The sequence below is a fragment of the Elgaria multicarinata genome, chromosome 1, assembly GCF_023053635.1.
Source record: "Elgaria multicarinata webbii isolate HBS135686 ecotype San Diego chromosome 1, rElgMul1.1.pri, whole genome shotgun sequence".
Classification (NCBI taxonomy): domain Eukaryota; kingdom Metazoa; phylum Chordata; class Lepidosauria; order Squamata; family Anguidae; genus Elgaria; species Elgaria multicarinata.
In genome coordinates, this window is record NC_086171.1 from 129,416,661 (window position 1) to 129,438,927 (window position 22,267).

Below are 22,267 nucleotides of genomic sequence, written 5' to 3' on the forward strand. Positions count from 1 at the left end.
CTGCAATGAGCAGGGAGTTGGACTCATTGGCCTTGTAGGCCCCTTCCAACTCTACTATTCTTTGATTCTATGACTTCAGAGTAGTCACACAGAGGCCCATCCTGCTTATTTCGGAGTAGACCTATTGCTCATATTTATTTCTGAATAGACATGCTTCTTACTTTAAATTGGTAATAAAGGAATTAGGGGTTTTGGGGTTATTCAGCCCTGCCCACTTTTACCTGTGGCCCCAGACCTTGCTGGAATGTAGCTCCCAAGAAGTTCTCTGAAATGGAACCCGCCCTTGGGCCAAAATAGGTTCCCACCTGTGTTTTTCAGCATAATGCAACGATGCAGGGACACACATGTAAATAATGTGACAGAGCCAAATACATGGGACTGTAGAGGTGAATGTTGACGGGCTTCTGAGAATCTTCTGTTAGAGAAGCAATACTGGAAGTTTGTGAATGTTAATGGGAAATCTATTCTTTAAAAACAACAACCCCAAAATCATTTTCCCCAATAGTGGGCAGGATGCTTTATTTCCAGTTTCGGAGAGTTTAAAAATCTGCTTTCATCTTCACTAAAAATCCCCACAAACACATGTTGTAAACTTTGCTCAAAATCCACCCAAGGGCAACCATGTTGTGACCTGGTGGAAGATACATTTATCAACCGCACAATGAGAAATTCTAATTTTGGATTTTTTTACTATTTGCTACCCATAGACAAATAACAAATCTGCCAAGTTGCATCTTCTACATTGTGTGAAAGAGGGTAATGATGTACATCTATCCCATTCTTCCTCCATAATTAAGAAATGCATATCTGTATATTTATTCCCACTTAAAAACACACAAAAACCTAAACAGAATAATACATCTGAGTGTCATAGTGCATCTTCAACTGACTCTTTCTTTCTTTTCTTTAAAGTCCATAGACCTGTGCTTAGAATAAGGCAAGAAGCAACCAGGGACAACAACCCACATGTAGTCAGAACTATTGCTAAAGCGCTATACTTGGCAGGAGCAACACGCCTGTCGTTCTGGAGGAGAATAACTGCCTGTGCTATGTTGGATACGTCAGAGTACAGGAAGGCTTTATCAGTTGTGCGAATAGCAACATAAATGAGAGACATGTTTGTGAAAGCTTCTGGTTTAAACACAAATGCTTCCTTGGAGCCAGCCCGCTGAGGAGTCAGGATAGAGGTATTTATGGATGCAGCCATTTCAAAATTGTCTCTCAATTCCAGGGGACTTTCACTTGTTCTGATGTCATAATTTCCAGCTGAAAAACAAAACAAAACGAACAAAACACACACACATTGTGACAGACTTTTGCAGGATATGCTTAATTCGTGTAAGTGAAGTTATTGACATGCTGCTTAAAATCAAGAAATTGTTGTTTTGTTTTGTTTTGCTATGCCAGCTATACAACTGAATGAGTCAGATAGCTGGCACCAGCTATCTGACTGAGCCATTTTAAAACTGAAAGCCAGGGCTTGTCCACAAGGGCGCTTTGCACCTGGATTGCTTTGGAGTGGCAGCAGGTGATCTACATGATGCAGCTGTCACTCTGATGCAATCCAGGGGCAAAGCCCCAAAGCTCCGCTCTAAAAAAGTTGGGGACTTACCCTGACTGCTTTAGCTTGGAGCCAGGCTCCGCGCCTGTGCGGAGCCTTGTTAAGAAAAGAAAAGAAATAAAGGGGGTGTGGAAATCCCAGTAGGGAGGGAGCACCCTGTTCCCACCCCCTTGTTCCCCAATGCAATCCTTCGCATATACAGCTTTTTTATAAAAAAACACCCAGTCCCACTTTTAAAAAAACAAATCTACACTTCGAAGAGGGGGCACCGATGCTCCCAGGCGCCCTGGACTAGTGGCATTAGTGCTCGTGTGGGTGGGCGCAGCGGCGGGGGCAGGAAAGCTCACGACTGCGCTCCTTCCAATGTAGATGGTTGGAAGGAGCGGTGGCTGCACTCCGGCTTGCACCGCCGGGCGCAGCATTAGGGACGTCGTGAAGATGAAGGCCCAGTTGTTCAGAAATGAAACACTTCCGGCCTGAACCATTTCTAGGTAAACAGGCCTAGGTTTGGGCTGTATGTGTTTCCATGGGCTTACAGTGCTCATAAGATTACAGGCTTGGTCCACTAAAAATTGACAGTACTAGTGAGCAAGAAAACTTTAGTGAAAAAAATGGACTCAGTTCAAAGAGAGCCAGGCCGGATCTACACTACTGCTTTAAAGCGCTTTATAACAGTTATAAAGCACTTTAACTGCTTTAATGCACTATAAAACTGTTCTAAAGCGCTTTAAAGCAATAGTGTAGATCCAGCCCCAGACACATAAGGACACTGATTATTATTTCTACCTATTTGGATGCACATATGCAGTTGTGCTCCTATGTTGTTGATTTTACTGATTGTACTACTCTTAAAAACTTTATTTTTACCTTATTATTAACATAGGAAATAAAGCAAAAAGTTCATGCATTTGCCACTGTGTTGAGATGCAAATACTCAGCCTGGAGTAGAACTGGCCATCGTCACTTCATCACTGTTATTTCTATGTTCACATAAAACAATTCCTTGAGCATGAAGGAACTGCTCTTGCAAATGCACACAAGGTCCCTCTGTTATCTATGGGCAGCAGAATCTAGCAAGAGCCAGGGATCTTTTTTAAAAAGATCCCTGGCTCTTGTTTTTTGCATAGAAAAGGCATGCTGAACAACTGATCCACAAACCCAGGGTAGTCATTCCACAAGGAAGAGGACCCTTGGACCAGTGAAACAAAGGGCCAGGGTTAACTACTCTTGAAAATGGGAGTATTCGGATGATCACATTGGGTGAAGAAGCCATCATGGCTTCTCCCCCCGCCCCTGCGCATACTGTGGGCATGACTGCCATTTGCATAGTTCCCCGTGCTGCATCACGGATTGGCATGTTGTCTGAACCTGGCACGTAGTGTGGCAGTGGCTTCATCCCCACCCTCCAACCTCTACTGCACATCATGGGTTGCAGGGTGGGTACAAAGTCACCCCCACCATGCTGTGTGCCAGGTTCGGACAACATGCCAACCTGTGCTGGAGCACAGAGAATTACACACATGGCCGTCGTGCATACAGCACGTGCAGGGCTGCGGGGAGAAGCCCTGATGGCTTCTTCCCCCAATGCGATCGTCCAAGCCCAGTCAATATGTATTTCACAATCCACAGATCTCATTGGTTTTGCTTAAGATTTCAGAAGGAACAAACAAGGCAGAAATTATTTGGCTTCGCTCCTTCAATAGCATTTGATTTGCAATTATTCGGGTCAGGTAAGTAACCATCACTAAAGTCCAAGTATGGAATGGCATGACTGGGATGTACAGACAGCCATTTTAAATTAGAATTTTAGATGTTTTAGCTAATTCTGAGAACTCAGAAGCAAATTGGTTCATATACGCAAAGCTTATAGTGACAATCATCAACCATTGTTTTAATTACGTATATAGACATCCCCAAGGGTTTCACTTGCTTGTTTTATGAATGTGGGTTAAAAACACCTATTTTAAACTTATTTTCAGTTACTAACACAGTAAATGAGCAAACACTGAACCTACCTTGTCCTTGATCAAAGTCATCCCCGGGTGCCGTCCAGGTTAAAACAACTTTATCATCTTCTGTTCCAGCATCAAGATCAATAATTTTGCATGGTGGGAACACATCAGTAGAGGGGACAGTGGGAATCGCAGATACCATGAAAGTGCATCCTGAAGCTATTCTGCTGAAGCTCCCTGATCTGAGCTGCGTATCTTCGTTATTCATCAGTGGCCTCGGTGCATTCATCTGGATTGTACCTATGCCACATTAATATATGTACATAGAAATATATGAAAAAGAGAGAGTGAGGTGGGGGAAGAGACTTACAGATGCATGCTAGCTACAGAACTATCTAGTAGTGACTGATGGACTTTTGGGCAAGCAGGCTAGAAAACCAACAAAAGACTGGAAGCGATGAGCCCATATCTCATTGGTAGAGTCCATGCTTTCCATGTAGAAGTTCTCAGGTTCCATGCAGGTTCAACCCCAGTATCAGGTGGGATGTGATCTAACTGCAACTCCCACCAGCCTAGATAGCATAGCCTATGGTGAGGGACAGGAACATAGGAAACTGCCTTATACGGAGTCAGACCCTTGGTCCATCTAGCCCAATATTATCAACACTGACTGGCAGCAGCTCTCCAGGGTTTCAGGCAGGAGTTTTTCCTGCCCTACCTGGAGATGCCGAAATTGAACCTGGAACCTCCTGCATGCAAAACAGATGCTCCACCACTGAGCTACAGCCTCTTCCAGTAATATTCCCATCCAACAATATCTAAAGAAGTTCCCCAACCCTGCTCTTCTAGATTAAGTAAAAGAGAGCATTAATTATCAACTGTTTTGTTTTGTTTTGTTGGTATCATGACTTTCTGAATAATTACTGTGTATGAAACGATTTCGTCATAATGGACCATCGTGTACCTTACTCAAAGATGAACATACAAACCGGAAGCGTGTCTCTATAGACTCCGCTTTGCCTCCTGACTCCCCCCAAACCCCACAGCATTGAAGCTGCAAAGCAGAATCGAAAGAGTTACATGGCAGGAGTGAGTGAGGGCTATCCAGCCTGGGGGAAATCGCAGCGCCATTGTCAGACAGCGGAAATTGGGAGCAAATTTCGAGGAACCAGGGAAACAACGAAAATCTTTTCTTTTCTTTTTTATGGCAATTCTGCACAACTTCGAAAACTACAGTCCCTTTAATTTATGCATGATATCTATTTTAACTCCCTGACTTTTGTTCCCCGGTTTTTACATCACCTCGACGACCATTCCAAGGCTTTTTGGCCCACCCCCTGCCCTGCATTCCCTCACCCCTCGGTCTGCCCACTTTTAAAACCCAAACTGAAGCCACCACTGACAGACAAGAAACAACTGTGGTGACATCAGAGCAATGGAAAAAATCGGGATAAATCGACACTTAAGAGAAAGCAGTTTCGTTGGCGGCTACGTCCTATAAACGATGGGGCACAACTGTGTACAAGCCCACAATCAGTTTGATGCGTTTTTCTTTTTTAATCTAACTTCAGCTTTCAGCAAAGAATAGCTGATACATTCTGACGAAATATTTCCACAGGATTATCACCACAGGGATAATTCAAAGAGTCAGCTGTTGGGAACAAACTAGTTCTCTACTTCAATACTCTTTTAATAGTGCTTGTACAAGTGAACTGAAAGCAGAACTTCTTCCCACCAAGGAGATAACCCACTTTGAACTTCTCCTGAACAAAAGCATGATCACAAGCAACACACAAGAGCACAGCTTGACTGACATCTCTGTGTCTTACCATTTGTTATGTAGCCAGGAATGTACATGGCATGACTCCATAACGTCGCAGGGTATGCACCAATGGCCTTATTGTCTCTCTGAACATGCACTTTCAAACTATATCTTCCATTCCTCGTGAAAGAAAACAAGTATTTAGAATATACGCCATCATTTTTTATAATATCTGCACCTGCAGCAGCAAGAGAATGTAAAAAACAAATGTTATTCTATACAAGGAGACACTCCAGTCTGATCTACATCTCAAAGAGAGTGCTAGAGCTTCAGTAGCTACTGAGAACACAGGCCCTATTTTGTAGCTCTGAGCCATAAATTCTATCATTTTTTTAATGGCAGTATTGGAACCCAAACCTACCTATCCTGAGCCAAAGTCAGGTCACTGTGAGGAAAAAAGCACCACCAAACTGTAGGGTTCAACCTATCATTAGACTCTGACAGACAAGGAAGCAACAACCAGTAAGCGTGACCCACTTAATGGAGTTGTGCATTGGCAGGAAACCTGTGGGTTTTTTTGTTTTTGTGGTTCATTGAGCAACCATTTTCAGGTAAGGTGAGATATAGATAGATACATTATAATTACAAATCTTGCTACAAGAATCAAAGGTGTATTACTTGGAATTCATTCTCCCATGCTGTTCCAAAGAGGCCCCCAACCCTCTGGAATGGCTCTGGGGGGGAGGTGTCACAGGGGCTGTAGAGGGGAGGGAGAATCAACAAAAATCTCTGCCCTCCCTGTTCTGCTGAGAAAAGCCTCTGCTGGATCATGGTATCGTATCCTGATGCCATGGCATCAGGTATGTTTCTGTCACCCATCGTTGGGTGCTGTTGTGGGGAGAAAAGAAATGTTCAATGCGGTGCTATCAGGATAGAGGTCTTGTACTAGAGATCTTACGGAAGGGGGAAGAGGAACTCAACATGTAGCTACTGTTTTTGTTAGCAGCTGGGTGTACATCATCACATCTAGTTTCAGCCGAAGAGTTTACTGGCACTCTGAGGTCACACCAACTCATTCTTTTCCTATCGGTTCCCACCTTGTGAAATCTAAGCACCAGAAACTCCCCCAGGGGCCATTCTTGTGGGTCGCTGATGTCACTTTATACTACAATATATCTGCATTTTTGCTCTCTCATATACGAGTGTTTAAATGTTGGTTTATGGACCCTAATATTAAACTGGAGTGAGCATCATAATTCAGCTCTGGACGGAGGAGCTCAATGCTTAGGAGGGGAGGGGAAAGTGGGCTCCTGGGCTAAACAACCCTTCTCTAACAGACTGCTGGTAAAGGAAAGAACAGCTTCAGGGCTGGATTGGACCTTGAGGCCTTGCTCTCCCTGTACTAATCAGTGGTAATGCAGACTCTGACTTAAGACGTTCTCATAGTTCAGGTGCATTTCTATTCCCGCCCACACAACAAGTGAGTATGAGGTACCTAGGAAGCTGCCATATACTGAGTCAGATCCTTGATCCATCTAAGCCCTGTATAGCTGACACTGACTGGAAGTGGCTCTCTGGGATTTCAGGCAGGAGATTCTCCAATCCTAACTGGACATACTGAGGATTGCACTGGAACTTCTTGCATGCAACACATGTGCTCTACCAGTGACCTACGGCCCCTCCTTTCAATGACTAGATTCAGAACTTTGTTCTTACAATGTCAGTAACTGGTGAAGAGCGTGAGAAGGAACGTCTTTACTAAGCTCCTTTATGGAGAAGAGAGAAGCTGTATTGTGTCGCTCTCATAACACAGGCCTATTCCTGGAAAGAGGCCCTGGCATTTTCATTGGCTTGTTTTTTGAGAATAATTGCATGATTTCATTTACATAGGGCTTACCATGCCTCACCCTTGGACCCAGTTTATGAGATGGACCTGGGTCATGTAAGGGAAAAATAAAGCTTCTTTATTGAGAAGGGAGAAACTGCACTGTGTGCCTCTCGCAACACAGGCCTATTATTGGGGAGAAGCACTGGCATTTTTATTGGTTTTGGTGTTTGTTTGTTTTTTGCAAATAAGGGCATGATTTAATTTGTGCCTGGCCTTACCAGGCCTCACCCTTGAAGCTTGTATATGAGACAGCCCTGTGCTTGTCACCCAGCTGGCACCTTTCTTTTTAGAAATGATGCAGTGGGTGACAGTAAGACTGGAGAAACACTGATGGCCTTTCATTGGGGACCCACAAAAATAGGGTAGCAGGAAAGTAGAAGGAAAGCTGCAGGAAGCAGCAAAGGCAAACATGTTGCAGGAAATGTTTTCAGGAAGGCTAAGAATGAGCTGAGATTAGCGAGGGATGCTAAACATGCAATAAGGATGCAATAAAAAGGCTTTCTTCAGATATGTGAATAGTAAAAGACAGAGGAAAGAAATGGTGGTTCAACTGCTTAATGAGGATGGCAAATTGATAACAGATGGCAAAGAAAGGGCCGAAGTGCTCAATTCCTACTTTGGCTCAGTCTTCTCCCAAAAGCGGGTCTATGACCCCCCTGGAAAAAGTAAAGCACAAGCTGAGGGGGAAGAATATCAGTTTGAGATTGATAAACAAATGGTCAAGGAATGCCTAATTTCTTTGAACGAGTTCAAATCTCCAGGGCCCGATGAACTGCATCCTACAGTAATGAAGGAGCTAGCAAAAGAACTCTCAGAACCACTGTGTATTATCTTTGCGAAATCATAGAAGATGGGTGAGGTGCCGGACAACTGGAGGACGGTTGCCTCAACCACCAATAGTTTGGTAGCTTCCCAGCTTCTGCACAATTTGTATCCCATTGTAACAGCTTGAAATGGTTTAATTAAGGTTTAATCGCTGGCAATAAGAGCTTTAAGCTAAAACATGCTGGCATTTTTGGCCCTTTTCCCTTCAGCCCTGCCCACTACTGGAATGCAGCCCCTGAGAGCATCTTGCGCTGCACAGAAATCTCACACTTATTGTACTTCTCACACACCACTAAAACACAAACGGAAAAAACCACCACCACTTACATTCTGCCTATGTGTTTTCACAAGTTGCTCGTTACCTGCACCACTGTCGAAAAGGTCCAAGATAATTGGGTCCCCATCCTCTGGCTCAATAACAGCAGTGACATTTGCCCCAAGGATGGGAGAAAAGCCTTGATTAACCTGTGCGTACACGATCACTGGGCTAGGGTACAGGTTTGTATCTTTATTTGTGTGGACTCTCACAGAGATGGCAGGCACATCAGGCTTTACGGCTCGAGAAGTCACGGTCATTGTGAAGACATCTGGGAATGGGTGAGTGTTAGTGAGTGTGTATGTCCAATCCCCAACCTGAAAAACAAATTTTAAATTTCAGCCTCTGTAATAGACCCTGGGGCTGTTCACACAACATGCTAACCCACATTCAGTGGTTGGGTGTGGCTTGTTTTGAACCACAGGTTGTTTGTTGAATCCTGGGTAAGCTTGCTGTTTGAACACAGCACGTTTTCCACAGGGAGGGTTATCAAGTTGTCTGAATGCAGCTAGGGTGCTTGTCAACCATGTAGTGTGATTTGTTAACCACCCCGAACAACCCAACAACAAACTCTAGGTTCTCAAGGTGGCGTGTTTGAGGAAATAAGCCACACTTCATGGTCAGCAAGCTGCCCTGCTGCGCTCAGACAACACAACAACAACAAACAACCCACGGTTCAAAACAACCCACACTCAACCACTGTGTGGGTTAGCGTGTTGTGTGAACAGCCCCACTTAAGTAGCCTTCCCTCGCAAAGAGGAGTCCTGCTAGAAGCAACTGAAGGGAATAATTCCTTATTACCTCTGCTATCTCTGGAATCTGCAGACGAGCGATGTGCAAAATGGGGTCAATGTTAAAATTTCCAATGGTATAGCTTTTTCCTCTGGGGTCACGAAGATTGATGGCAGGTTCCTTTGTCTGCCATGTGACTAGGAAGAATGTGTCCTTTCCCACTGTGCTGTCAATTGTGGTTGTCCTGTTAATCTGGCTGTTGCCATTCACCCGTTCAGCAGCACTTTCAATCTGTCCAGAATCAGAATGACAGTACTTCTTATTAGCTTTAACATTGCATCGTTCCCCATGCAGTAATTTAAAAGAAATGAAACATCCAATTAAAAGGTTTTGTTTAACAACTTATATTCATTATTATTACAATTATCACCATCAGCACAACATCTGAGTGCCTTCATGCCACTGGTGCCTAAAATTTTAGGCCATGTAACAGATATACAGAGCATGGATCAGGTTTCTCCTCTGTAGGGTTGCCAGATTCCTGGAAAAAAATTACCCTACTCCATTCCCTGTAGCCCAGAGCAGCAGCACCTCTTTCAACCAAGGGCCTAATTCCATTTTTGAGAAGTGCTTGGGGACCGTATGCCAGTGGGGGGCCAGTGCTAAAAGAAAATGGGGTGGCACCAAAGACAGAGGGGGCAGCCCCAAAATAACAAAAAAACACCAGCCTATTTTAGCTTAAAGCTCTCACTGCCAGTAGCCTAGCCGTCGGAGCTTGTACTCTGCTTCCATAACTTTTTTTAAAAAACTGATTGAAAATTATCCACAGCCATATTCTCAAATAGTGGTTATGAGGCGTAATAAGATGTGTCATTGCAGTGCCCAGTTCTGTATAGATGAAATTGCTTTGGTTTAAATACAGTATGTTGAAACAGTATGTTGAAATACAGTATGTTGAAACTTATAGCAGAGTTGCCCTATATAGAGAAAAATGCAGCAATGCAGCATTTAGTAATGGGGACAATAAGCGCAAACTAGGGCCAGTTTAAAAGAAGTTCAGATCAATTTACGTTATTTGTGCTTTTAAGCATCTTCCGAGAAGGCTATCAAATACTGTTTAACTACAAGCATCACCTAACGATGGGTGATACCCTTTCATTACCCATCCTACTATAATGTAAGACACTTTCCCCCCTCTTTTTTGGTATGGGGTCTCTGCTATGGCTTAGGGCCTCAGCATGTCTTAATCCAGCCCTGCAAGTAGCCCTATCAAATTAAAAACATACAAAAGTATGAGAGTTGTGGTATGGGAAATAAGAGGCACCCAGTCTATTTTACAGATCTGTGATTCATGGTCTGAATATACTTTTTGTTTACATGCAATAACAAGACTGTCATATTGGCATTGGCCAACTTCACTCTTACAGCCCAAATGTATGGAGCAAAATTTCTGATCTTGCATGTATAATTTGTTTTAGCATTGTTTTTATTATGCTTGTTGTAACCATTGGTTGAATGGTCTACATAGGGCTACCTTTGTGCCTAGTCTGGAAACTTCAACTAGTTCAAAATATGGCAGCCAGGCTGGTCACCGGCACACCTAGGGGTGACCACATTACACCAGTTTTAAAATCTCTTCACTGGCTGCCAATTCGTTTCCGAGCAAAGTATAAAGTGTTGGTTATCACCTCTAAAGCCCGACATGGTTTGGGTCCAGGCTATCTGTGGGATCGCCTTTTCCCGTACAATCCGCCCCGCACACTCAGGTCCTCTGGGAAAAATCTACTTCAGCTAGCAAAAACTAGATTAACAACTGTTACCCAGAGGACCTTCTCTTCTGCTGCTCCCAGACTGTGAAAAGACTCGTCAACTTAACAGTCTACTAGCATTCAAGAAAGCTATAAAGACTGATCTCTTCCAGCAGGCCTATCCAGTGGAATTTTAAGATGTTTTTAGAATGTTTTTAGGACGTTTTTAACAATGTATATTATGTTTTAATTCAGTTTTATGCATTTTATTGTTTATTGTTGTTCCCCGCCTCGATCAAAATGGAGAGGCGGGTAAGAAATAAATTTATTATTATTATTACTACTTACAGATCTGTGGCATTCTAAAATAATGGATAATGAATGCATCATTCCCAAGACCACTTCTTCCAACCCTTCTTATAAACGTATTCTGCTTATTGTATGTACCACTCTTTCCTAACCTGGTGCTCTCCAGATCATGGGGATTGTCACCCAATGCACCTAGGGAACTCCAGGTTGGGATTATGTCAAGACATACAGCAAGAGGATCTATATGAACAGACCTGGACAGGCTGGTGGCTGGTATCTCCATGACCTGCAACAATGGCTGTGAAGGCTTCTATTAGGCTGTTGGAGTCCGGTCTATCGCTGGCAAAAAATGTCAGGCCTCCTGAAAGACAGCAGAGTTAGAGATTTTTTAAAGTTTAACAAAAACTTCATTCCATTTGACTGCTGTAGAATTTTCACGATGCTTAATGAAAATGTCCAGACTTTAACCTGCACTAACAGAGCAATCCTAGCCTCTAGATCAGCCGGATGGCTGGGGTTGGGATCGGAGGAAGAGCTTTTCCACACACGGCTGTTAATTGCTCCATTTACTTTCTCTTTCGTCACAGAACTGGGATACAAACTACAAAACGGACCTTTTCTTTCCTGCTTTTCCACTACATAACCTGTAGGTGGCGCTGTTCTACAGCAGAATAACAGAATTACACAAGTAGGGAAATACCCTTTCTTTCACTTTCAGAAATAATGCCCCATTTTCCCCACCCTAAAAACAAAGGAAAGGAAAGAGAAACCATACCATTACACCATCTAAAGAACCCGTAAAGAGCCATGAGAAAGCAATCATGAGCATACAATAAAATGCCTTGTGTAGAAAAGCTTGAAATACTCCTCTACTGGTGGGAGAGGATCTCCATCAGCAGAGGGGCCAGTATCCATCCCAGAGGCTCCAATTACACCAACAGAAGCTCAGTGGATTTAAATCTATTGTTAGTGATATTCCAACTGGCAGTAGGCTCCAAAACAAGGTGTTCTAGGTAGGAGCAGCCTTGGATCCATTGGATCCATGGTTCCTCCACTCCCCTAGTAAGGACCCAGCATTAGGCCCCTTGCCTACACCCGGCCTCTGGCTAGCATAAACATTTTTCCTACAACTGAAACCAATGAGAGGGAGCAAAAAATGCCAGAGGAAAAAAATACATAAGTATCCCCCACCCCATCACCACAGCTTCACTTCTGCCCCCCTTAGGATCGTTCTGTGAATTATTTTGATGAATAAATGGCTTTTGTGAATTAGATGTTTTATTCTGAGAAGTTTCAATTTCATACAAACTACTTTTGCCGTTTCATTTTAACCCACTAACCAAGAAAATTACAAGCTGATAAGAAAAATAGATGAGCTCGCTTAATACAACTTTTTAAATTTAAAATATTAAAAATATACTCTCTCCCTCCCCCACAAAAAAAGAGAAGTTACACCAAATGGAATTTTGTCCCCAATTTTGCTGTTTTACATATCAGAAATGCACAACTTTCACATTTTGTTTCTGCTTTTTTAGAAATGTAAAATGAACACCACCATAAAAATAGAACCCAACCCCTCATCCCACAAGGAATCCTTGTAATATAAATAAGCATCAGTCGCTAATACAAACAAATTAGTTATGGCAACGCGAGAAGCTTGCGTTCAACACAATACAATCCTATGCATGTCTAATCAAAGCCCCACGGAGTTTGATGGGATGCACTTCTATGTAATATGTGAAGGATTTATTTATTTATTTATTACATTTCTATACCGCCCAATAGCCAGAGCTCTCTGGGCAGTTCACAGCCTTATAGTCAGATCATGTGTCCCTCTAATCCATGGGTTGGCAACATGTGGTCCATGGGCAGCTGAAATTTCCACTAGTAAAAAACCCTGGTGGTTTGGCAAAAAGTCCAAGTTTAGCTGAAGTTACTTTTTGCCACCACCACCACCATCACCACCACCACCACAGAATTCGGTGGTGGGGCTGTGGCAGGAAAGTAGTCTGTGGGGGATATCGCGGGGGGATTGAAAGTACCTCCCAGAGCCCCCAAAGTTGCCCACCACTAATCTAGTCCATTATATTCTACTGGCAATGGTTGTCCAAGGTCCCAGATAAAATTTTACCAGCCCTAGTATCAAAGATCCTCTCCACTGGACAAATCTGCAGGCAAACTACACACTCAGCTAGCAAACTATGAACTTTCCCTGACCATGTCCTTAAACTATTCTGGCTAACAATTTGATTGCCTGGATGTGCACAACTGGTATTAGAAAGAGAGACGGATAAAGCAGAGACTCTACCTGTCATTCTTCCCAGTTTTTCCAGTTCTCTGGAGGCAGATTGTCCCAGAACAATGGTATGAACCATTAGGCCAACGTTGACAACATCAGAAAAACACTTGTTTAATGTGCTGTCTCCTCCACTGGTCAGTAATATGATTTCAGAGCCAGAAGCATTTCCATCATGATTTTTAAGTACCTGAAGCAAACAATTCAGTATTAAACACACACATTGTAAATTATCTAGGCAAAGAAAATGATGAACACAAGTTAAGGAGGTCATAAGTTAAGCAGCTTGGGGGGTGCTTCTGGACCCAGCATTACTCCTGAAAGATCAGGTGGTTGCTGTGGCCAGGAGTGTCTTTGCCCAGTTTCAGCTGTGCCTCTTCTTGGAAAAGGTGGATCTGGCCACAGTGAACCATTCTCCAATTTAGATTACTGCAGTGCTTTCTATTTGGGACTGCCCTTGATGACTGTTCCAAAATTGCAGCTAGTGTAAGATGTGGCAACCAGATTGCTTTCGGGTCTATGCTTTCTAGATTATATAACCAACTATATAACTGGCTCCCAATTTGTTGCTGGGCCCAATTCAAGCTGCTGATTCTTACTTAAAAGTTGGGCGGGGGGCAGGCAGGATATCTGAAAGACCACCTCCCTCATACAAACCGGTCTGTAATTTAGAATCCAGTCTGTAATTTAGAATCTTCTTTAGAGACCCTGTTCGTGTCCCACCACCCAGGGAGGTTAGGTTAGTGAGGACACAGGACGGCATTTTCAGTGGCAGCATCCTAATGGTGGAATTCCCTCCCTAAGAAAGGCCCCATTTTCACCTCACCTTAGCCAGGCCATAAAGACTGTTTTGTTTAGATTTGCTTTTGATGGGTTTAAAATAGTTTTATCCTGCTCTCTGGAAATGTTAAAGATATGTTGCCCTGTTTTTAATTTGATTGTTTTTTTAAAGATGTATATTTCCTTGGGTTCCTTTGGGGAAGAAAAGTGATTCATAAATGTTTAAATAAATAAGTACCTTAAATAGAAAGCACTACCCTTTTTATGGACTTAATTTTTAAATTGTATGGAACTGCTGTATCTCACAAATGTTGTGAACCTCTTTGGGGATGTTAGTATTTATTTATTTATTTAAAAGGAAGGAAATCTAAAAATAAACAAACGCAAATACATTTCTTTGGCTACTTCAATCCACTATCACAGAGTTGGGCAACAAACAGCCCATGAGCCACATACAGCCTGCACAGCTGTTTTTGGGGGTGGTCCCCACTGTCCTACCACTGAAACACATCAATCGAGTGTATTTTATCACAGTACGAAGCTGTGCACACTCTCCTCACAAAGCCAATGATGCTGTACAACAGTCGAGAAGGGCACCTTCGGACCAGTTCTTCCTGAACGTTTTGCATGGTGAATAGATGGGAGCATACCAAAGCATACAGTCACTGTCACATTATTGCGTATTCAAAAGAGCCACTGACTTTCTCTCACACACATACATATAAACACTATCCTCAAGGTATCCATTTGCTTGGGGACCAAAGGTACATGTGATGGTATAATAAAATACACAAACAAATGAACGAATAGGTGGCGCCTGCAGGATTGCCTTAATTATATGCTGCTGCCCATGTGTGTCACCACAATGAAATATATAGTCAAGAATTCCATTTTTCTTTTTGCATCCTAGCAACCTGCCATTTCGCAAGGCTGAAACTGCACGTAGTGGTGAGCTACATAAGTGTGTGATCTTGTGATGTCTCTAGCCCCAAGGTCAGAGCAAGGCCCAGTTAATTGGACTGAGTGATCTTAGCCATGTTCATCTCCCTCTAGGGGCCGGAGAAAACTACGGGATCACCTTAGAGTTGCCAGGAACTTAAGCATATAACCAAGATGATTATAGTTGCCCATGATCTTTGTCTTAATCTTTGATTTGGACTCCAAGCATTTGTGTCTGGGCCATGTCCTATTTGAAGACACATGCCTAGGTACATACGGACAGTTCTAGATACCTTGATTTTTTCCTTGAAGTGTTGTTTCCAAACATACACTGGTTTTTGTGTGCCTTTTATTTCCCTTTCCCAATAAACTTATTACCTCTCAGATCTGGTTGTCCAGGTGCTTCATTTTAAATTGCTTCAGTACTAAATCCAGAGTCTTCTTCTTGGTTAGTGCTACTGTTTAAGGTTTCAGGCCTAAGCCTTGGAAACAGAGGTGCTAGTCTGTCCAACTCCTTATTTCCTACGCCTTGGGGTGTTCTGTAAGGTCTAGGAGTCTCCTGGTTCAGACTGCAGCGGATGTAAGGGGTGGTGGCAGCCTACCTTTCTGGGCTGGTGCTCAGCCCGAGCAACCTTTTGTCCCTACCTATGCTGCTGGGAGCTAGAGCAACCTACATCCACCCTTCACATACACAAACACAATTCATAATATACTAGATCCCCATATTCACAGTGTCACTAAGCCAGAGACAGTTGTAGGTACAGTACTCTGCTCCTACCTATTGCCTGTGGCACTGCCCTACTGCCACCTGTTACACCAGGAGACTTGCATCATTTCTCTCCCTTCTAGGAAGCAGCATCTTTCATGAACCGCAGCCCTGGATGATAGGACTGGTGGGTTTTTTGGTCCATATCTCTTCCAAATGCCACATTTTTCTCTCTGCTTTCAGTCATGTAAGCACAAATAGGCAACCGTGCAATTTCCTGACCAGTTAGGTCATATGGCACACCCAATATGTTCCTACAATGAGCTAAGATATGGCAAAAGTAGCAAGAATAAACAGCTCTCACCTCCAAGGCCAGCTTTAATCCAGCGCAAACATTTGTCTTTTTACCAAATGAGGCAACCGGCAAGTCTGACGCAAGCTGCTTCCGTACATTGGCACTGATTATTTGTTGGATTTGAGATTTGACTTCTCCTACGTTACTGAAAGTGACAATCCCAACATAGGAATTCTCTTCCACAATTTGCAGTAGATATGCTTCCACTGCCTGACGCATCCGGTTGAGCCGATTGTTCTATACAAAATAAAATATCATTTGTTCATTTATCAATTAAGAGTAATATAACTTCACATGCTTCTATAGAGGAATGTTAGATAGAATACGCTGCTTGATCAAGAGTTCTGTAAAACATAGAAGCCTGCATATGATAATCCAAAAGAGAAGACTGGCTTGGAGGGCAGGGTGAGATACCGTACCTGTTGGGATGTCTATATGATCTATTTACCCCATCATGGCTGTGCAGTGGTGCTGCGTCGTTTATATGACACAGTCACCAACTTCTTCTTCTTCTTCTTCTTCTTCTTCTTATTATTATTATTATTTTATATAGCACCAACAATGTACTTGGTGCTGTACAAAATATACAAATAAAACAGCGATACCCTGCCTAGAGGCTTACAGCCTCGTTGGGCTTCCCCCCCGCCCCGAAACTGCTTTCTCATGATGCTGTTTTACCACAACTTTTTCAGTTGCCCTGATGTCACCACATTGAGCTCCATCCAATGAGCGTTTCATTGCATGCTCATTACTGGGCACTCATGGATTTTTTGCAGGTCCCTCCCATGACATCATCTGCCTCCCGCACGCCTTCCGCCCCTTCTTCCCTTCCTTGCGTGACAAAAAAACCTCTCCACAAAGTCCGATATATTTTAAACCCGAAAGTTGCTTCTCTCTCCTGCTCTCCAGCCAACTGAATTGGCTTCGTGCTCGTTGTGTACTTCCTCTTTTGAAGGCGGAAGTAACTGAGCAACGAAAACACAGGCGGAGAAGTGCCGGTAGGGAGCATGTTCCCCTCTGCCCCGTGTAATGGAGCTCATTGTTTCCTCTTTCTGTCACTGGTGGCTTCACTTCCGATTAGGAAAGTAGGTGTAGCTAGCTAGGGGGGTTCCCACTGCAGGGTAGGCGCAGGAACCAGGGCAGGGGCAGGCTGGACAAGTAGAGTAATGGCCGCCATGGCTGTATTACAGTCTAGGGAACAAACACATCAGTTCAATGAACTGTAGCTGAGCAGCTGCACTACCACAGGCTTTCAGAGCTGTGCAGGGTTCTTTGAAAAAAATGGTTTTCGCTGTTTTTGGTCTGCTCCTCATTCCCACTGTCTGATTTTTCCTCTCTGGATGGTCCACATTAGTCCTGCCTTTTAAACAAATCCATGCCACTTTGTAGTAGTCATGGGGACAATCAGGATGCAAAGCAGTGTAATATAGACATGGCCATTGTTATGTTTATTATTCTCTGACATTTACATACGCATCAAATGATCTATAATAAACTATATGTTTGGTTTTTTCAAGCACACTTTTAATCAAAAAGTGAAAGCCCATTAAACTTCTACAAGAGATGCCCACTTTTTCTCTAAAGAGTAAGACTTTACCTCAGTCATGCTATTGGAAAAATCCAAGACTAAACAGATCACTCTGTCCGTTGCCTGTAATAATGAAAAAGTGGGAGGCAAAGGGAAGTTGCTGCTGTTCAGAGGAATATTGAATTTAAAGTCATCAGAGCTTCTGATTACATCCCAAGTGCTCTTATAGCTGCACATTCTGTTCTGAGGACTGGGAGCTTCGGTATTATGGTTGCTTGCATCACAGAATTCAAAGACCTAAAAGCAGGAGACAATCAAAAGAGATGTAGCAACACACGGCCAGATTGCAATGATTATTTCAAGAAAGTGCACTTGGATCTTTTCTCATCATGAGGTTTCATAGATCAGGGCTGAACAATCACTCACACACCCACATCCACACACACCACACACTCCTCCAGAGAGCGGCTGTGAATGTAGAGTAGCCTGAGCTGATAAACAGCCCTTCCTTTAGCAACGTACACACTGGGATGGGTCCAGGCTTAGTCACGCTTAGGGAAGCCCCACTGAAATCAATGAGACTTAACTTAGTCATCTGGCTACAGCCCACTGCATGCATCTCCCATTGGCTGCAGGTTGCATAATTTGGCCTCAAATCTTGGAAGACTTAACATTAATGGCAAATAAACAGAACTAGAGAATCAGGGGTTTCATTTGTGCTGGGGTTCAACTGTAGAAGATGAGAAATAGGAACAGAAGCGATTTCCTCTAAATTTGCTGCTCACTGCCCTGCATGGGGGCTAAAAAGAGTCCCTGCCCCTACAAGCGGGACAAACTTAGGGAGAGAACGTGGCTGGATGGGAAGTTTAAACCTCCAACACTCACGATGCAGATCAGGGCACTGTGAACTTACTTGAATGTAAAATAGAAAATTAGGATCATTTGCATGCTAGGCATTTAATGCAATGTATAGTTTAGCCCTACAGGGACTCCAAAATGCATCAACGACAGAAAGGCTTCCAGATCAGAGGTTGGTGTTTGCAGAGAGACTTGAAGCCCTGCGTCTCGCCCCGCCCCCACTAAAAAATTAAGCACTGTGAATAGGTTAATGGCACTATGTTCAAGATATCAAGTAAGCACCAGGGGAGATAGAAGTCCTCTTTCCTATATATTATTTATTTTATTTTTATTTATTTAAAGTATTTTTATAGCGCCGCCTCACCATTTCTGGCATCGAGGCGCTTTACAATAACATATAAAACAATTCCATTAAAACCCTCAACCCACATTAAGACAATTCCATTAAAACCCTCACCCTCAAACCATTAAAAGCCCTCAACCCCAATTTAAACCCCAGGCTCTTGTGAAAATAAAAACACCTTACAAAGGCGTTTGAAGCAACTGAAAGTGGGAGCCTGTCTAATCTCCAGTGGCACATTGTTCTATAACCCGGGACCAGCCACTGAAAAAGCCCTGGCCCCGGCACATTCCAATTTGTAGCGGGGGACCATCAGGGCACCCTGCTCCTGAGAGCGAGTCTGCCAATGGTGAGACACAGGAGAAAGGAGAATGCTCAGGTATCCAGGACCCAAGCAATGCAGGGCTTTATACATGGTCAACAAGACCTTGTAGCGCACCATAGCAGCCACCGGCAGCCAATGGAGCTCTTGAAGCACCAAAGTGAAAGAAGACCACTTTGGGAGCCCCTTGACCAACCTGGCTGCTGCATTTTGTACAGCCTGTAGGCGTTGGATTTGCTTCAAGGGAAGCCCTGTATACAACAGGTTGCAATAGTCCAATCTGGAAAGAACCAGGGCCTGGTCTGCGGTGGTAAGATCAGCCTCTGACAGAAAGGGGCGAACTTGGCGGAGCACATGGGGTTGATAAAAGCAACTCCAAACCACGGCCCCCATTTGTGATGACATAGTTAGGAACTGGTCAAGAATAACACCCAGGTCCCGCGCCTCAGTCACAATCCTTGGTCAGATTCCTGAAATAGGCAGATCTACGAGCTCCTGCCTCAAATCTGCCAGCCACTGAACAAATATATGCATTTGTTCAGTAAGTCACTGCTGTTAATTAAAGACATGCCTTTTGGTACTATTCATGACTTCATATTGTCCAAATTGCACTGTATGAGAACAGAGAAAGATGATTGAGACACAACAATAAATGCAAACAGGGAGCTTTGGCTATTGGGAAATATAAAAATGCAATAAATAAATAAATTTTCTGAAGTTGATATCAGTTGGGTGGGGGGAATTTCTCCAAATGCAATTACCAACTTCAGAGGGGGGGGGAATTCCCCTGCCTGCTGTGATTCTGTTAATTATCAGTCCCCTGGGCTAGTATAATTTGTGATTTTTAAAAACCTGGGTGTTAAATACAAAGATCCATTTAATATTACATTACATTACATTACATGTAGTTTGGCCTTTTCATTCTGAATAACACTCCTGAGAATGTAATACCAGGAAAATAATCTTGCTGATAAGGTGCACACCTAGTAATAAACCTGCCCATATGAAAAATCCTGCATGTTAACGTCTTCCTCTGACATTTCTCTCCAGGTGCCTCAAACCTTCAGAGAGGAGAGGAGTGCTTGTTAGAGAGAGGGGGCCTGTTTTCATGCCACCACTTCACTGCTCCTTCCCCCTGAAACCCGTGGTATTGCTGCTGCGGGATGAGGGAGGGAAATGCCCGCTCCAGGAGGGAGCTTCCCAGTGGTCATCCAGGTTCTGGAGCCCGCCTTCTGCTCTCTCACCGGTCACCACCTGCCCAGGAATGACCCCAGATTGAGGTCACATGGCAGAAGGGCCCTGAATTTTCCAACATGCAGCTTCAGGGAAATTGGTGAAGCAGCAGGTGCATCATGTAACTAACTCAGCCCCTGTCTTGATGGCAGTGCTATGGTGCTGCGAGGCTCCGGCTCCCACACTTGTGTTCCTTCCGGGCATCTGCATGGGAAGGAACACAAGTTTGGACTTTCTGCAGTAGCTGCCATTGAGCTGAGCACTGGGAGGGATGGAGGAGGAATGAAGCAGCCAGAGGAGGACTAATTCTTTCTGCTCCATTTTATATTGTTTTTATCTTTTGCTGAACTGGCTGTTTTTATCTGTCATTTTATGGCTGTTTCAATTTTGCTTTATGACATTTGACTGTTATAATCTAATGGTTTATCATGCTGTGAGCCACCCAGAAAGGCAGTTGTCTGAAAAGCAGGCTATAAGCAGAGAGAGAAACATACAATGAATTTCAGTAGACTCAATAGGAAAATAATTAGCATTAAAAAAAACACCACCACCTTTTGGGGGATTGTTTTGTTCTCCATGATCATCAGCTAGTGCTGACAGAGGCTGTACGGATTTGTGGGTCAAAACTACAGCTACAGCTGCCCCTTAAATTAGAATTATCATGTTCCCTGGATAGCATTCATACTGCTGGGCTGTTAGTTAAATGACTGCTTCCTTCAAGGGCTCATATTTGCTCCACTTTCCAACCTCATATATTGAAACAAAGGTTTACGCATTTTATAATTAAAAAAGAAACAGCAATTATGGCAAAGTAGTAAATAATCTCTCTGATTCTACTTACAGAAGATAAGCTTTGCATGTACATTATGGAAGATGATGCATTTTGATCCTTATCGTGCATAAAAACACATCCTTCCTTTAAAAGTCCTGTCCCTTGGTCGATGACACAGTTGCCTTGGGTGCAGCTTTCTTTCTCACAGACGTAAATTCCAGTAAGTTCAGAGGAACACCTACAAATGTACACAGGGCAATCAGGACTTCAACAGGTCAGCCTATCAAAGAAACTGCAAACCTACTTGTGTGGGGGGAAACAAATGTTTAAAACAGATATAGATACTCAAAAGAGATCATTTTTTATTACGGGAGGGAAACTTATCTGTGCAATCATCCACAAAACATTTTTTTTTCACACAAATGTTACCTTGTTGCTTTAACCTGATTTTGTCCTGAGATGTAGAAAGGTTTTTCACTATCATATTCATCAAATACCCCCCACTGAAGGTGGGCCCATTCATGGACAAAAAGTCTACCTGTATAAAGCACAAAAATCACATAAAATTCACATTTGGGTGTAGCTCTTTAACTTAGTCCAAAGGAGATCAGTAGCAAATGTTAATAAGGGTCAGCCTAGTATATTAGGGAAACAGTAAAAAGGGAAGGCATTTATGTATCCCCAAACAGGAGAGAAGACACTGTATTCTCAGGTGCCTGAGCATTTCGAAACAGAGGAAACATTGGAAAGTTTATCCGCGCTGTATTTGGAGAAAGATAAAGGGGCCCTGAGGAAGGAAAGTCCTTTCTGAAATGCATAGGGCATATTAAAAAGTTTTCAGGCACTTAAGACTATCTTCTATTCTGTTTTGATGCCTAGTGTATCAAGGCAATATGTGATTTAGACCCAGAAAACAGGGGTTCAAGCATCCATGAGCACAATACACAGCCTTTACATGATTATACAGAAGTAAATCCCATTGAGTTCAACAAGATTTAATGCGAGCAAATAAGTATTTATAGGTTTGCAGCGTTAGGGTTAAATC

The 22,267-nt window shown here is 43.2% G+C and overlaps 1 protein-coding gene across 1 annotated transcript in view; it reads right to left on the minus strand.

Annotated features, from left to right (window-relative positions):
• Nucleotides 1–669: 669 nt before the first annotated feature.
• The window catches only part of LOC134405460 (calcium-activated chloride channel regulator 2-like), a 35,689-nt gene continuing 14,091 nt past the window's right edge, over nucleotides 670–22,267 (minus strand). The window contains exons 4-14 of the mRNA XM_063136707.1: nucleotides 21,652–21,760; nucleotides 21,292–21,460; nucleotides 17,767–17,994; nucleotides 16,179–16,406; nucleotides 13,402–13,579; nucleotides 11,348–11,454; nucleotides 9,106–9,327; nucleotides 8,351–8,621; nucleotides 5,343–5,513; nucleotides 3,577–3,813; nucleotides 670–1,266 (exon numbers count right to left, since the gene is read on the minus strand). Of these exons, the coding sequence (XP_062992777.1) occupies nucleotides 869–1,266; nucleotides 3,577–3,813; nucleotides 5,343–5,513; nucleotides 8,351–8,621; nucleotides 9,106–9,327; nucleotides 11,348–11,454; nucleotides 13,402–13,579; nucleotides 16,179–16,406; nucleotides 17,767–17,994; nucleotides 21,292–21,460; nucleotides 21,652–21,760 (2,318 nt within the window). The 3' untranslated portion in view covers nucleotides 670–868. The remainder of the gene's footprint in view (nucleotides 1,267–3,576; nucleotides 3,814–5,342; nucleotides 5,514–8,350; nucleotides 8,622–9,105; nucleotides 9,328–11,347; nucleotides 11,455–13,401; nucleotides 13,580–16,178; nucleotides 16,407–17,766; nucleotides 17,995–21,291; nucleotides 21,461–21,651; nucleotides 21,761–22,267) is intronic.